The 15,584-nt window shown below is 36.7% G+C and overlaps 1 protein-coding gene across 1 annotated transcript in view; it reads right to left on the minus strand.

Annotated features, from left to right (window-relative positions):
• The window catches only part of LOC126088417 (zinc finger SWIM domain-containing protein 5-like), a 147,446-nt gene that overhangs the window by 18,047 nt on the left and 113,815 nt on the right, over nucleotides 1-15,584 (minus strand). The window contains exons 5-11 of the mRNA XM_049906557.1: nucleotides 12,043-12,191; nucleotides 10,193-10,343; nucleotides 9,932-10,083; nucleotides 6,545-6,705; nucleotides 6,300-6,439; nucleotides 3,090-3,464; nucleotides 473-639 (exon numbers count right to left, since the gene is read on the minus strand). Coding sequence (XP_049762514.1) covers nucleotides 473-639; nucleotides 3,090-3,464; nucleotides 6,300-6,439; nucleotides 6,545-6,705; nucleotides 9,932-10,083; nucleotides 10,193-10,343; nucleotides 12,043-12,191 — 1,295 coding nt within the window. The remainder of the gene's footprint in view (nucleotides 1-472; nucleotides 640-3,089; nucleotides 3,465-6,299; nucleotides 6,440-6,544; nucleotides 6,706-9,931; nucleotides 10,084-10,192; nucleotides 10,344-12,042; nucleotides 12,192-15,584) is intronic.

Consider the following 15,584-nt stretch of genomic DNA (forward strand, 5'->3'; position numbering starts at 1 on the left):
ACATTTTGGGATATGTGTTAACTTTTAAAATTATTGGAGTAACATAATACAGCATAATAGATGCACTATGGAGTCCAACAAAACATCCAGGGCCAGGAAACAAAAATTACATACAGAAATAACACTGAAGACAAAATTCCATTATGGGTGATTAAAAATGTTTCATGCATCTAAACATTTAGTAAATACTGTCACTCATGAAATTCTCCATTGATTTAATAGAATCATTAGACTGGCTTCCTCAGGTACAGAACATTTGATAATTTATACATCTGGAATTGCACCAGTCACCAGGAGTGACCTGAACGTTATATTATTCTTGAAGAATTAATAACACCTTAAACATTAAAATGATTTTTTTCTTTAAAGATCAATTACATGTGGCAGTTGGACAGTAAAAACTATACTGCAAAAAACACAGTTATCTGAGTATCAAATAAATATAAACAATAATATATTAACTGGTTCTTACCTGAGCATAAAGTCCTGTGGGCATAATACGCTGCTGGCCCAGTCCAATGAGAGCTACTTCCACTGCAAGGGTAAGGTAAGTTTCTGAACGATCACGAGAAGCCACAACAGGAACATGGTGGTACCGAGGAGGAACATTGGCACTTGTGTCATCAACGCCAACAGGGTCTGCAGACAAGAGTGAACAATCATGTAACAGGGAGACACAACAAATTTTTATCCACTTTTTTGTGAGATTCTAATTCTGGTATGCATGTACTGCAATGAACCTGGCAACCTATGAATGAAAGTGACACACCAACGATTAGTGAATCACTCCTTATTGCTGTAGCTGACAATGAAAAGAACATTTTCTGTGTCACAGAGAAGAAAAGATTCAGCTCATAAAATGAAAAAGCAGCAACAAAGGCAGGAAAAATAAGTATAAGGATATGAAATGAGGTGCTCAAAAATAACAAAATGTGAACAAAAATTCTCGGGAGAAAATAGACTGGAATTACGTCAACTTCTTAACATTGACGGATAGCTCTAAAATAACTTCAGAAAATATAACAGAAACAATTAATCAAATGAATCTTTCAGAGAAAATTGCAAACAGAACTGATTACAGAATTTGAGTAGTCAAGACTGGATTTGCTGATGGCTCATTATCTGCGAAATGGAACGGTAGACAGTTGACTGTCGCTAGGTGGAATAGTTCAATCACTTTTAGTATGAAATAACTTGTTTCTGTCTCGATTCTTAAGTGTTCTCCTGAATACTCTTTTTTTTCATAAATTATTGGCAATGTTCTTCTTACACATTAAAGTGTGTAAAACTAAATAATGGAACCCACTAAATGTAAACATGTGGTGCTGCCGTTACAAGCAGTTGATGAGCCCAGTGACATAAGTGAGTGGATCAGTGGATCAGTACAACTGCACAACAGAAGCAGCTCATTGACACTGTAACTCGAACAACCAATGAATACAAGAAACATGATGATAACATGACGACAACAAAGACAATGAATCTACAGCTTGAATATCACTTACAGATGCTAAGAATGCACTTGATATAGCCCTTCAATGTACTGAACAAAGGTCTAGGTCTACCCCAATAGACATTTTGTAGATTAGGAAATGGTAGAACATATTGGCTAAATCAAAACTCTCGTATCCTAAGCAAAATGACATTCAAGACCTTTTTCATCTTGGTTAAGACCGCAACATTTTCTTCTGGGTTATTTCTTATGTTTTAAACTGTTTCATGTCAATGTAGTAATAAGTTATGTATAGATGTTGAACTTTCACTCACAGCAACAGCATATTATTGTGTGTCTGTGTATGTGCAGATGGATATGTGTGTGTGTGTGTGTGCAAGTGTATACCTGCCTTTTTTCCCCCTAAGGTAAGTCTTTCCGCTCCCGGGATTGGAATGACTCCTTACCCTCTCCCTTAAAACCCACATCCTTTCGTCTTTCCCTCTCCTTCCCTCTTTCCTGACGAAGCAACCGTTGGTTGCGAAAGCTTGAATTTTGTGTGTATGTTTGTGTTTGTTTGTGTGTCTATCGACCTGCCAGCACTTCCGTTTGGTAAGTCACATCATCTTCGTTTTTAGATATATATTATTGTATGATACATATATATTTTACAGTACTTGCGCTACTGTGCATAACACTTTTTGCAAGATTTTTTAGTGTGTAAATGTTTTCTTTACATTTTTATTACTGTTTTAACAAGGAGCAATATTTCAGACAGTATTTCCAGTTGAAAATTAAAGTTGTGCTGTACTGTATTATGATGTTATGGGAAAATAAAAGTGTTACTCTGATAATCTGACCTTTTCTGCATTCCGGCCATGCTCCAGTACTGTAGAGGGGCAGATTAGTGAGGTTCTACTGTAGTAACATAAATAGGTAAAATAGAAAGGGTTGCTGGATTTAAATATCTCGAAGACAGCATACAACAGAATTAATCAGAAAGACCAACTACACATATCAGGGCACTCAAAATGGAAAGAGCATATGATTTGGCTAAAAATATATACAAGACATGCATCCCTCTGAATAAAACACTAAAATGCTATATTACAGTGCAGCCTGTTGATAAAGTGGAGTACCATGTGACAGTTCGTTTTGGTAGCAACAAAAATGTCACAGCAATGTCAGACCAATACACATGACTTAATTACCAATCTGAATTAGCCTGACACAGGTGCAACATTTTGGCTGTAGCCAAAAATAAATTAAGACATGATATTTCATTTTATCAATGGGCTACACCACTGTTTTATGGCACCTCTAGTGGTGTGCTAAGGTACAGTGGCACAGAGATTTGAATGTGTACTATGACTGCAAAATGTATCTGCAGACAAACAAAAAATTAATTATGTGACATTGTTTTTTCAAGGTCATAATTAAGACTTTATGGCTACCCCTTGAATGTAGTGCAAATAAAGTACTATTCTGAGATGAGGAAAGTGGCATAGGAGACAAAATTGAGATGTACTGGATGGAAAAAGCCAGAAGAAAGATGATTATCTTACCCCCACCTTCGGCCCCCATCCACAGTTCCATTTACATCAAGCTCATTTCAGACTAAAGTCATGTGAAGAGAAAAACTTTGCAATGCACTTACCAAAGTAAGATGGTGTACGAGGAGTCTGATCATCTGGGACCAGTGAGGCTTCAGCCAACGTATCGAACAGACATCCAACTGGGTCTAGAGGGTGACCGACCCATCCCTCCCCCCAACCTGTCCCAGACACTCCAGCAGCCGGTCCTGGTGTAGGGACAGGGATTGTAGGAGGAACAGGAATGGCTGCCGGGCAGCGGGAGGAGCATGGCGTTCCCAGCACGGGCATGCGGTGGCGGCTCTCGTGCCAACGGCGCTGTGCGGCTAGCTGCTGCTGCTTCATCGTGCGGACGACTGCCACGGCCAGCCTCAAGGCAGCTCCCTGGTGGCCGTGTGAACGCAGAGCATCCACGCGAGCCGCACATGTCGGCAGTGGTTCTGAAACAAAAAAGTGCCATTATATACACTAGACTCTTGCTAATCCAGCCCTCAGTAGTACGGCCTCTCAGTAATCTGGCGCACATCCAAAAACATGTGCACAATGAGTTATCATGCGCAACAATGCTTAGTTAAAGAATGCTTTATATACTGTATTTGAAATTGCAGCTTTCTTTGCAGTTCGGAATCATGTCTACTAAAAAGAAATGTGTTACGCTAACCTCGAGCAGAAACTTGAAATTTTAGATAAGTTAAATTGAGGTTCTTCACATAAAGCCATTGCTGCTGAGTTCAGTGTTGGATGAGCAACTATGAAGAACTGGATGTAGCTATTTATAGATGGTTCACACAACAACACAGTAATGGAATTCCAGTCAGTGGCCTGATTATACAGGAAAAAGCAGCTAATTTAACAAACAACTTGGCAATAGTAACTTGTTTGCAGTGAGTGAAGGTTGGCTATCAAACTATAAAAAATGACATGGCATTCAGCAACTGACAGTCATCGGGGAAAGTTGTTCAGCTAACGATAAGGATGCTGATGAATTTGTAAGAAAGGTATGGAAGATTATAGAGGAAGAAGATTTAACTGCTGATGCCTTGTATAATGCTGATGAAAGAGGACTCTTTTACAAGATGCTTCCTTCAAAAACATAAGCTGCCAAGAACGAGAAGGAAGCTTGTGGTTACAAGCAACAAAAACAGCGCGTAACATTAATAGCGTGTCGTAATGCAAATGGGAGTCATAAACTACTGCTTATGGTGATTGGAAAATCACATCTAAGTTGTTTTCAACACTTTGACATAAATACTCTACCAGTGTGGTATTGCACTCAGAAAAAAGTGCGGGTGGACAGACAAATATTTTCTCAGTGGTTCCATGAAATGTTTGTACCAACAGTGAGAAAAGAGGTAAAGTAGAAAAAGCTTCCATTGAAAGCCAACCTTATAATTGACAATGCTCCCAGTCATCCTTTAGATGTTTCAATAAAGTCTGACGGTATACAAGCACTCTTTCTCAAAGAAAAAGCTTCCATTGAACGCTATCGTTATAATTGAAAATGCTCCCAGTCATCCTTCAGATGTTTCACTAAAGTCCGATGGTATACAAGCACTCTTTCTCCCACCCAATATGACAGCCCTAATTCAGCCCATGGACCAGGGAATTTTGAAATCAATTAAACATCATTATCGACATTCATTTCTCATCTCCTTGCTGAACAAAAGTGAAAACTACTCTATTGAGACTATGCTGAAGGTGTGGAAAGCAATTAACATACGTGATGTTGTTTTCCAAGCAGCTGAAGCATGGGATAAAGTAGAGTGCGCTACCATAATGAAGCGTTGGAGAAAATTGTGGCCATCCATTGATGCCGAGTTGGATTGAGTAGTGAGTGACAGTGATGAGCCCGTCAATTCGTATTTATCAATTACTTTGTACACTGACATGTTCCACAAATTTCCAGGAGGAGAAGAAATTGATGATGAAGATGTTACTAAGTGGCTGAATGAGGAAAACTGTGATACGCAGCAAACTTTAACAGATGAAGATATAATCGAAAGCATGCAAGAAAGTAATGATGAAAGTGATGAAGAAGAGGACACAGGATGAGAGAGCATGAAGATTTCTCACACTGGTGGTGCTGAAGCTGCTGAGATCTTCATGGGGCACATTACGCAACAATCAGATACATGCTGTACCGATGTAATGCTTGTAAAGCGGGTGTGTGTTAAAGCATGCCACCATCGTGTATCATCATTTCGACAGTTAAAAATTAGGGACATGTTTCCTATTGAGTGATACGTCTGTATAATTATGTACAGTATACACTCAAGGATAAGTTTTCTTTGAAAATTAATGTGTTTTTGGATTTAATAAAGCATATCCTCTACGTTTTAAAATTTTATCTTTCTGTTTAATAAAGTACACTACACGATATCCCCTATGTTTTCAAAATAAATAAAAAACAAAATAAATGAATAAAATAAATTTCAGACACTCTACAATCTGCTAATCTGGGACCCATATGCGCCAGGAATGGCCGGATTAGCGGGAGTCTAGTGTATTACTTAATCTCTACTTACTACATACTTCAGTAAGACCTACAGTGTACAGACACACTGCAATCAGTAAAGCCTGGCACACTATAAAACTGGACAAAGAGGTGCATGCCCGTATACAGTAAGAAATAATATGCATACCTGAGAAGATAGATAAAGTGTATGGAGTCAAAACTTTCAAAACATGAAGCTGGCGCTACAGGACCATGGTAAATCCTTAAACTTAACATCCATCAGAGACAACTACCATAAAGAAAGTCTCATAAATACAAATAAATAAATAAATAAAAATAATAAAAAATAAATTTTAAAGAGAATACTGGACCCAAAAAATCGTAACAGCAAATGAGCTACATTTCACTTTATGTCAGAGAAGAAAGTAAATGAAAAGTTTGAACAGATCTCAAATACAATAAAAAAGATATTCTTTTCAAGAACACTAAAAGCACAAAACCAAAAAGAGCTGCAAATAAGATATTCATTTTATTCACTTATCAGCAGAACAGAAAGACATGGGTCCTATGGATGAAAGAAGTACATCAGAATCTAGATCTAGTGAAGCATGGGCTCAGTAAGAAAGATATATGAGACTTCTCTCCATCTCAGAGAAAAATACCATAAGTGGTAGATCTATCCAATGAGAAACCAGCAAGAATAGGAAGAGAGAACACTATTCTCACAAGAAGAGTGAGCCAGAGATTCTGGCAAAAGAATAAAGAAATTAATACTCCATAGGCAGCTAAGACTATTAAATAACCGAATAAAAAAACTTACCATGCCACAATGGTTGCCCTTGTGAGTTGAAACTTCCACAAAGCAGAGAACTATCAGGAACATGGCTACAGTATGTGTCACTTGAGAGAATGTGTTTCAAATGCAAGTTGTCCCAGGACATTCCAACTGCATCCATTGCCCTAAAAAAGTTTAAAACACAAGTGTATTTAACTGAAGTGTCTATGTGACTGCTACAGTTTTGATATGTATTAGAAAACAGAAAAAAAGGGTAAAGTAAGTGGTACCTGTGGAACACTGTTCTAGGTACAGCTGAGGTAGTGGCTCTTGAATGATGACTTCTGTGGCCTGAGGTTCGAGGACGACCATTATTATTTATACCCTGGTAGCCTCCATCACCTCCCCCTTCATCATCAGAACTACTATCTGAGGAATCACTCACATGCATCTGCTAAAATTGGTAAAAGGAGAAAACTTAACTCATGGAAAATATCACACAAAATTGCAATTACAACTACATAAATCATATGCACACATAAAAATGGCACAGAAATACACAGACATGTAATGAAAATGAAGGAACTGTAATATTTAAAATATACTGTATTTTAAGGACTATAAAGTGCACTTTTTTCTTCAAAAATTTACCTACAAAATTTAGGTGCATCTTATACTCAGAACTGTTTGATTCAAAATTCCTGACAGTCTTGAAAATGGCCATATACTCAGTGCCACGGGAAACCTCTCTCTATCTGGCAAAATTGGATTCAACTGGCAACAGCAGTGCATTGATGCAATGAACATTAAGTTGTGGGGACTCACAAGCTTGCTAACACCATCTCCCTCCTACCCCATCATCACAAAACTGGAACACTGTCTAGCCTATGATGAGTCATAGCAGTCTATGGTGCCAGTGAACTTGAACTGAAAGTCATTTATGTTGTCAGTAACAGTACAATATTTTTGTTAGTAACTAGTTTCGTGATGGGAAAAAATAAAAGGTATTCATATGATGCGGGCTATAAATTGAAACTAATAGAATATGCACAAGGACATGGAACCAGTGCAGCTGAGCAGCATTTCGACCCTCCACCAACAGAAAAATGTGACTGGTGGTCTAGTAAGGAAGAACAGAAAAAAAAGTGAGGAAGGGTAAATGTGCAAATAGAGGACAGAATGCAAAATGGCCAAAACTAGAAGAAAGCGTATTGAAATGGATTTACACACACCGTCAAAATAGCGTTAGAATTAATACAAAAGTGATTCCAATACACGGTCGTAAACTAGCACTACAGTGGAACTTAACAGATTTTAAGGGTGGAGTTGGTTGGTACTACAGCTTTATCAAGTATCATGGACCAAAACCAAAATATCTCAGAGAAAGCCACAAGAATATTGAGAGAAAATATTATCTTTCCATCACTTTACTATTGAACATGAAAAGAAAACCAATGTGGAACTAAGCCAAATAGCAAATATGGACAAAACTCCCCTGACATTTGATATGCCAAGTAACAGAACTGTTGCCATGAAATGTGCTAAAACTGTAACTGTAAAAACTGTAACTATAAAAATGAGTGAACGTGGAAAAATGCATTACACTGTTGTTCTTTTATTTCATGCTGATGATATTAAACTTAATCCAATGATAATTTTCAAGCCCAAAACAATGCCAAAACCTTCTGAAACACCACCAGTTGTTGTTGTTCATGTACATGACAACAGCTGGGTGGATGAAGTTGGTATGAAATTATGGATTAACAGAGTATGGGAGAGAATGGAAAGGTGTTTTATTGAAGAAGAGTTCTCTTCTTGTGCTGGATCAGTTTAGTGGTCATTTGATAACTTCTGTGAAAGAGAAATTGAGACAGGGGAGTACAGAGCTTGCTATTATTCTGGGAGGTCTTACTTCACAATTGCAACCTTTTGATGTCTCGACAAGTAAATCATTTAAATTGTGTAGGAGAGTAATGGACCAAATGAATGATGGATGAAACCCAAGATGAATTCACAACAAAGGGTTCTTTGAAATGTCCTACAATCAAACAAATGTGTCAGTGGACAAAACAGCTGTGTTCTAGAGTGAAAGGAGACATTATTGTTAACTCTTTCAAGAAGTGGGGGATAAGTAACTCTCTTGGTGGCACTGAAGACCATCTTATATATAAAGAGGACAATGGCCATGAAGAGGGAAGAAGAAGAAGAAGAAGAAGAAGAAGAAGAAGAAAGTTCAGATGATTTTCAGGGATTTTGAAGGTCAATTCGGTTTTATAAACTAAGAATTGTTGTCACGCTTTACAGTCTAATAATAAAAAGAGTAAAAACGTTATTTTTTAAAAAAGTGCTTAAAAGTTAAGTTGTGTCTTATAGTCCGTAAAATATGGTAATGACACTACTCTGTATAGAGATGTATTAAAACACAAATCTGTGGCTAGCATACATTAGTGCTTCCAAATTCATTTATTAGCATATACAACGTATATATTGAATTCCTATGGCCTCAGCACAGTGATCAAGAAATCTGGAATGTGAATTTCTATAGGTTCTAAGCCTTTCTTTCAATTTAACCTTCACCTTCAGCAAATCTTTTGGTATTTTCATTTACCAGAGCATACAGAAAATTGAAAAACCTTCCCAGAACTGGCAAACTACACTGATTATACAGGCCGAATGAAGGCATCTTCAATAAAACAATGTCTACTCAATGACAGTACCATACACTCTGATTGTTGGATTGATTAGTCCTTTAGATACCCATTACTGCATAAAATATTGGTTTTTATGAAAAGGATAAATTGTTGCTCATGACACAGAAGAGCCAGTGAGTCACAGACAGACACAATGAAAAGACTGCCAACCATTTAAGCTTTTGGACAAAAGAGTCATTCAGAAATAAAAAAGACGCACACATTCACACAAGCACAAATCATCCACATATCGCCACTGTATCTGTGGTCTGAGTCAGGCTTGTGTGAATGTGTGTGTATTTTCTATTTTCAAAGAAAGACTTTTGTGTCTGAAAGCTTAAATGTTTAGTAGTATTTTCATTGTGCCTGTCTGCAACTCAATGCCTCCTCTACATTGTTGTGGTTCCACCCTGGAATGTCCATTGCTAAGTACGAGTTTTTGTTACACAGCAGAGGGTCTAATGAGTATTCGACAAGAACTATCACTATCTCTGGTTGAGAAAGAAAGATAAAAAAAAAAAACTGAAAGAAGTACAAATAATTTTTTGAAGAAATACACATTGATACTCCAGTGTTGCAAACATTAATACATAGGGAACATAGTAATCGTATAGAACAAGAAGAGGTACTTACAGTACCCACAGACATTTATTATCTGTCCCACACTTTGCTTACTTTTTCTTCAGGACTTCATTCCTTTTGATACTTTGAACAAATGCTGCTTTCACCAGTACTACATTACTCAAGTGTTTTAAAGATATTTTGTAATATCCACAGTCTTTATAGTTTAAACACAACATATTCCCACACCCCAACAGTTTACTTTTTACACTCAAGTTCCCATGCCAAACAAATTTTTGGGAACATTCAAAATCCGTTATGATGTTAGGTATGTATTTTAGTGCTAAAGCACACTTGTCCTCCTTATTGTTGCAAATGAAAGATAAAACTACTTTTTCACCACTTTATCAAGGAACAACATACCGCAGCATCTTGACGAGGTGGTTGTTGAGGTCTGAAATCCGGGTCTTCTTGTGGACAAACATCTATTAGTGTCCACTTTTCTAACAGTGCTTTCCAGTGTTGCTTTTCCTGGAGACTGCAGTGTGGATTCAGAACAATGCAGACCCAAAGGGCACCTGTAAGCAACAGAAAGGACATCTCAGTTTCAATTATACAAGAGAAAATGTATTCAAAAAATTTCCTTAAGCACACAAATTTGCTCACAATAATTCGTCTTTTCCTTACCTAGCTGATCCCAGAGCTGCCTGCATTTATCTGTCATAGGTGTCCCCTGGGTCTTCCAAAGCATCAGTCTTGGATCAGAAAGGAACTGTTCTGTGATGAGAGTTAGCATTCTTGCTCCATTTGAATCTCTAGCTCTCAGCATCTCTCTCACCTGGAACAATCAAGCTCATTCAGGCACTTACATCTGCAAAATAGGAATGAGGTTTGGGGAGGGGGGTAACTGGAGTCTAGATGCATAGGGTATTACGGCTCCAGAAAGGGCAGTTAGAATAACTGTAAATATAAGTAAGTGTCAGTGATGTAAGAATTATTTCATTAAGTATAATTACTAGTTGCATAAGCCATGTATGTTCTTAATATAGATCTGTTCATAAAAGAGAACACAGGAGATAGTGTAATGACTGCAGACATTCATCAATATAATACAGAATAAACCTTAGGTAATTATCACATGATACTGAATAACAAAAGAGCCTCAAATCACAATCCACTTGCTTCTGGAAGACATATCTTTAACAGGTTGTCTGGAGATATATAGTAACTCCCTGTAAATCTTTTTGAGGCCAAATTAAAATTTTTATTAATTACAAGATGTTCACATTCACTTGAAGATTTCTGACCCTATTTTGTGTTGTATTATCTTTTACATTTATCAGTTCCAGAATATTATTGGTGGGAAATATTTATTTAAAGACATCTGAACTATAGTATTATACATATTTGTTTGTATTCATCATATTTGTAGTACGATTTTATTAACAAGTTAATGCTTACAAAAATGAGTATGTTCACAACTGTAAAGTTATTATTGGGCAAATAAAGATGGTGATTATTATTATTGAGCACACAGTTAACTTATTTAATGAAATGATATGTCGCTTACAAGAATGACACAGTTTTATTCATAGAAAAAGCAAACACACATAACTACTGTGAAAACTGAACTGCCTTAGTAGTATACTTGTGAAAAGTGTTTTGGACTACATTGCCATTGTTATGTAAGTTACTCCGTGTGTTTTATGTTGTTTGGAAGACTGTCAATTGTATGTTGCTCAATTTCCATGATATGTGAAGCAAACATTTTATGCAAAGTGAAAATTAAGACAATTCTTTGAAAATACTGACATGAATTCCAAACGATCTCATTATTTTCACATGCTATTCTATCTTCTTACATCTTTATATTTTCTCCTTAGCTTATACAGAAAGAATATTAATTTCTGATAGCCCAGGATTCCACAATGTTTTTGTTAAGTTATAGTCAAACAAGTCACAGTCATTCTTCGAAACACACGTAATTTTCTGAAGCCCATCCTGCAGGAGAGCCTTCAAGAATGTGGAAATTATCTAATTATACAATAACAAGCAGAAGCAGCCACTGCACATAATTTCTCTTAAGTATAGTAACAAAAAGTTATGGTTAGTGTTAATACATCCGCACTAATAATTATCAGAACTGATGAAGAAAACTGGTGCTACTCACCTGCTACTTTTATCTATTGCTTTCTACTGAACATTAATCACACTCCCTCAGGTTTCACTACAGGCCAGTCTAACAATTCACATAGTAAATTTTTATTTATCACTTAGTAAAACTGTATTTTGATGTTAATATTGATGAACCTCGCAACTGCTGTTATGTGTTTAATGCCCTACAGTATGTATACTGGGACAATTAAGTATTAACTTATGTAACATTAACCACAGTAACTAACACTGCATATTGTTCACCAGGCAGGATACTTAGAAGACAATAATGATTCCTAAAAACTAGATGCCAGCTAATCATTCAGAAACTATTTACAAAACTACACACCAGTTCATATGTAAATCTGGGTACAATAATTTACCTTTGCAAATAGTGAGTTTAGTTGCTTATTAGCATTGTAGTAGCTGCCTTGTGACAGGTAGGATTTCACCTGCTCACAAACTTGCTCCTCATCCAAGTGCCAGCTGTGGTCATCATCTGCACTCGCTCCAGCTGTTGGGTCGGGCGCACCTACCAAACAAAGCAGTTGATGAACTCTCAGTTATGGTGATCTGCTCCTTTCATTGCAAATGCACACTATACTGACAGTAATTCAATGAGCATGAAAAGTTGTGTTCCATGAAAATTAATACAATTTTGATATGTCCATTTTGCTCTGTGTGTTAGCTAGTTTCATGTTACATGTCTCACTTGCATGATAAATTGCGATGATGTGAAATGAGTCATTTTACATTCACATCACAAATTAAATTGTAAATATGGTTACATGCAGAGCGTTTATGCTTCCCCCCTCCCCCCCCCCCCCACCTCCTGACCCTACTAAATATACAGATGTAGGTGCTGAAGACAACCTTAAGGTGAAGCGACAAATGTCATTTTTTCTTCTGGTATTGTAATTATGTACATCTTTGTTCATTTTGAACTGCAGTGTATTATTTGTATCTATGTTCATCAAGGAATAAATATACTGTAAAGCAGTAGTTAGAATGCCCAACTCTTTAAACAGATATTTTTTTACATCTTTCTAAAGCTTTTTGTACTGTTGACCCTAAGATTCAACTAAATGCAAGCCAGAAGCATTAGGAATAAGGGGAGTAGTTAATGACTGGTGCCAATCATAACTAGCAGATATGAGATAGGATACAAACAGTAGAGATATCACATTTATCAAGTAAGTCTAAACTTTTAGTAAAATGTTATCAGAAACAACATACATTAATACAGGCATTCCTGACAACAGCTGATAGTGTGTATACTGTTATGAAACAATATATTTACAGAACATTTGTGGTGTGCAGCAACTGAGAGTGAGAAATGAATGAACAATGTAGCATTAGCCTTTTTCATTATTAAACAACTTATTTGGAAAACAGCATTTATCCTAGGAGTTAAACAAACGAGGTAGCACTATTTTAAACAGAGCAGCCTTGTATTCAGGAGAGTGGAGGATCCAACCACCCTGATTTAGGTTTTATATGTCTTCCCTAAATTTCTTCAGGCGAATGCCAGGATGGTTCCTACTATAAGGTCGTAGCTTACTACCTGTCACATCCTTGCCATGCCAGACCTGTAAGTCTGTACATGTGAATTACTTTATTTTTGTTCTTAAATTGTAATGTCCTGACATGTCCAGCATCCTTGTACACACATCTACAGATGAAAAAAACAATGCAGCAACTACTGCTGATGCTGCTGCTGCTGCTGCTACTACTACTACTAGATGTGGACAAGATGAACATGGGTGAATACCATGAATTATTCTTATAGAACATTTCTGAGCAATGAAGACTCTTTCTTAAAGATGACTTACCAAGAACATTATTCCATATGATATGATTGAATGAAAATATGCAAAGTATGTCAACATACTGATTTGCCTCTGCCCAAGATTTGCAATGATTCTACGCTAAAATGTGGCTAAGTAACATGTTTCAGGAGTTCTAAAATGTGTTTTTTTTTTTCAAGTTTAAATTCTTATCAATATGGACACTTACAAATTTTAAAGCTTCCACCCTATTTATCATTTTTTCACCATGTGTTACACTTGTCACTGGCCTAAAGCCTTGAAATGTGCAGAATTAAATATGTTGTGTCTTTTTCCAATTGAGAGTGAGATCATTCACACAAGACCAATGAATGATGTTGTTAAGAACATCATTTATTACATCTTCTGTTGCTGTATGTATGCTTGGATTGATTACAGTACTACTGTCATTCACAGAAAGAACTATTTTTTCCTGTTGGATATTAGATAGAGGATAGTTTACACACAGAGGAACAATGGCATACCTAATATATTGCTAGGGAAAGACGAACAAATTACTTTTTCAAAGTAGTATCATTTTTAGATCAATTCAGTGTTTTAGAGTGAGCAGATTCTGTCTCTGAAGTCTGATTCTGCAAGACATATAAGTATCCTTCCATGGTTATTGTGACCTGTTCACTGCGTCCACAAAACAGTTACGAACTATAAATTTCTTTAAATGTACTGAGTATGGTGGCACAGTTATTAGCATACTGGACTTGCATCTGGATGGATGCAAATCATCATCCAGACATCCAGATTTAGGTTTCCCATGAGTTACCTGAATAATTCAAGGTAAACGCAGGAATTTTTCCTTTAAAATGGGCATGGTCAATTTCCTTCACCATCCTTCTCTAATTTGAGTTTATGTTCTGATTCTAATGACCTTGTTGTCAACAGAACGTTAAACCACAAATACCTTCCTTCCTTGTTAAGATTTGAGAGTACATATGATTAGTTAATTTGTTGTCTGCGTGTTTCATATCTCTCTCTCTCTCTCTCTCTCTCTCTCTCTCTCACACACACACACACACACACACACACACACACACACACACACACAGGCCGTTATCTGCCAAGCATTGTTAAGATTTCAAGTGGGGTTTGAAGATGGGGCATTTGTTCTTTCATTATTGTATTTATCAAAATTACTGTTGTTTTCAATCTGTGATTGATTATGGACAACAAACATCGGAAGACAGTAATGTAACTGTGGGGTTGCTGTTTAATGAGATATCAGCAAGAGGGTCTAAAGTGCATGCCACATATTATTCTCTTTACACACCTCTGTGAAACAACATTTTCCTATTCAATTAAGTGATGTCCAAGGGGCTGATGCCATACCACATTAGTGACTGTGGATGCCAAATATGATAATCAGAGATGTTCCTAGAATCAGATCCCACAGTTTTCCCATATTCAAGCAATTTTGTAGGTAGGCACATGGTCCCGAAGACGGGTCTCTTTCACAGCACAGACCTTTTCTTTCTTCCATTTAGTCCAAGAGACTTCTGCAATACATGCAGTTACTGTTTTACTCTTTACAAGGCAACTATAGGAAGAATGCCTTTTGTAGCTGCTAAACAGTGGCTATAACTTGGTGGTAGAAGAATTCAACGTTACCTTTAAGGCACAAGCCATCAGCTTCCTCCCATTTTTTGATAGCTGTTTAATTTCTGGATTAAACATTCCATCCACAATACCAAATCGGCACTTGTAATCAGTTAAATTATAATGAAAAGAATCTTCATTTAGCTAGCATTCAACAAATGCAGCACTCAATTTGCTCAGTTTTCCTATAAATTTGTAAAATATGACATAATTGTAATCTTTTAGCATGTGGTGATTAAAAACCTATGCTTCATTTTGTTATGTACTGAATGTAAATCACTGATTTATTTGCGCAATAATCTGTTTCGGCCTTGATCTACAGCCATCCTCAATTCCAAAAGCTAAAAAAAACTACAGTGAACAATAAAATTATGGAAAGAGAAGACTGAAAGGATCACAAAATGTTGCACAATATGAAGTCTAGTCAGACAGAGGCCCATGCATTCTCACACTGCTTAATGTACATGAAAAAGTGTTTCGAAAATACA

This window comes from Schistocerca cancellata, chromosome 6 (genome assembly GCF_023864275.1).
Source record: "Schistocerca cancellata isolate TAMUIC-IGC-003103 chromosome 6, iqSchCanc2.1, whole genome shotgun sequence".
In the NCBI taxonomy this organism is placed as follows: Eukaryota; Metazoa; Arthropoda; class Insecta; order Orthoptera; family Acrididae; genus Schistocerca; species Schistocerca cancellata.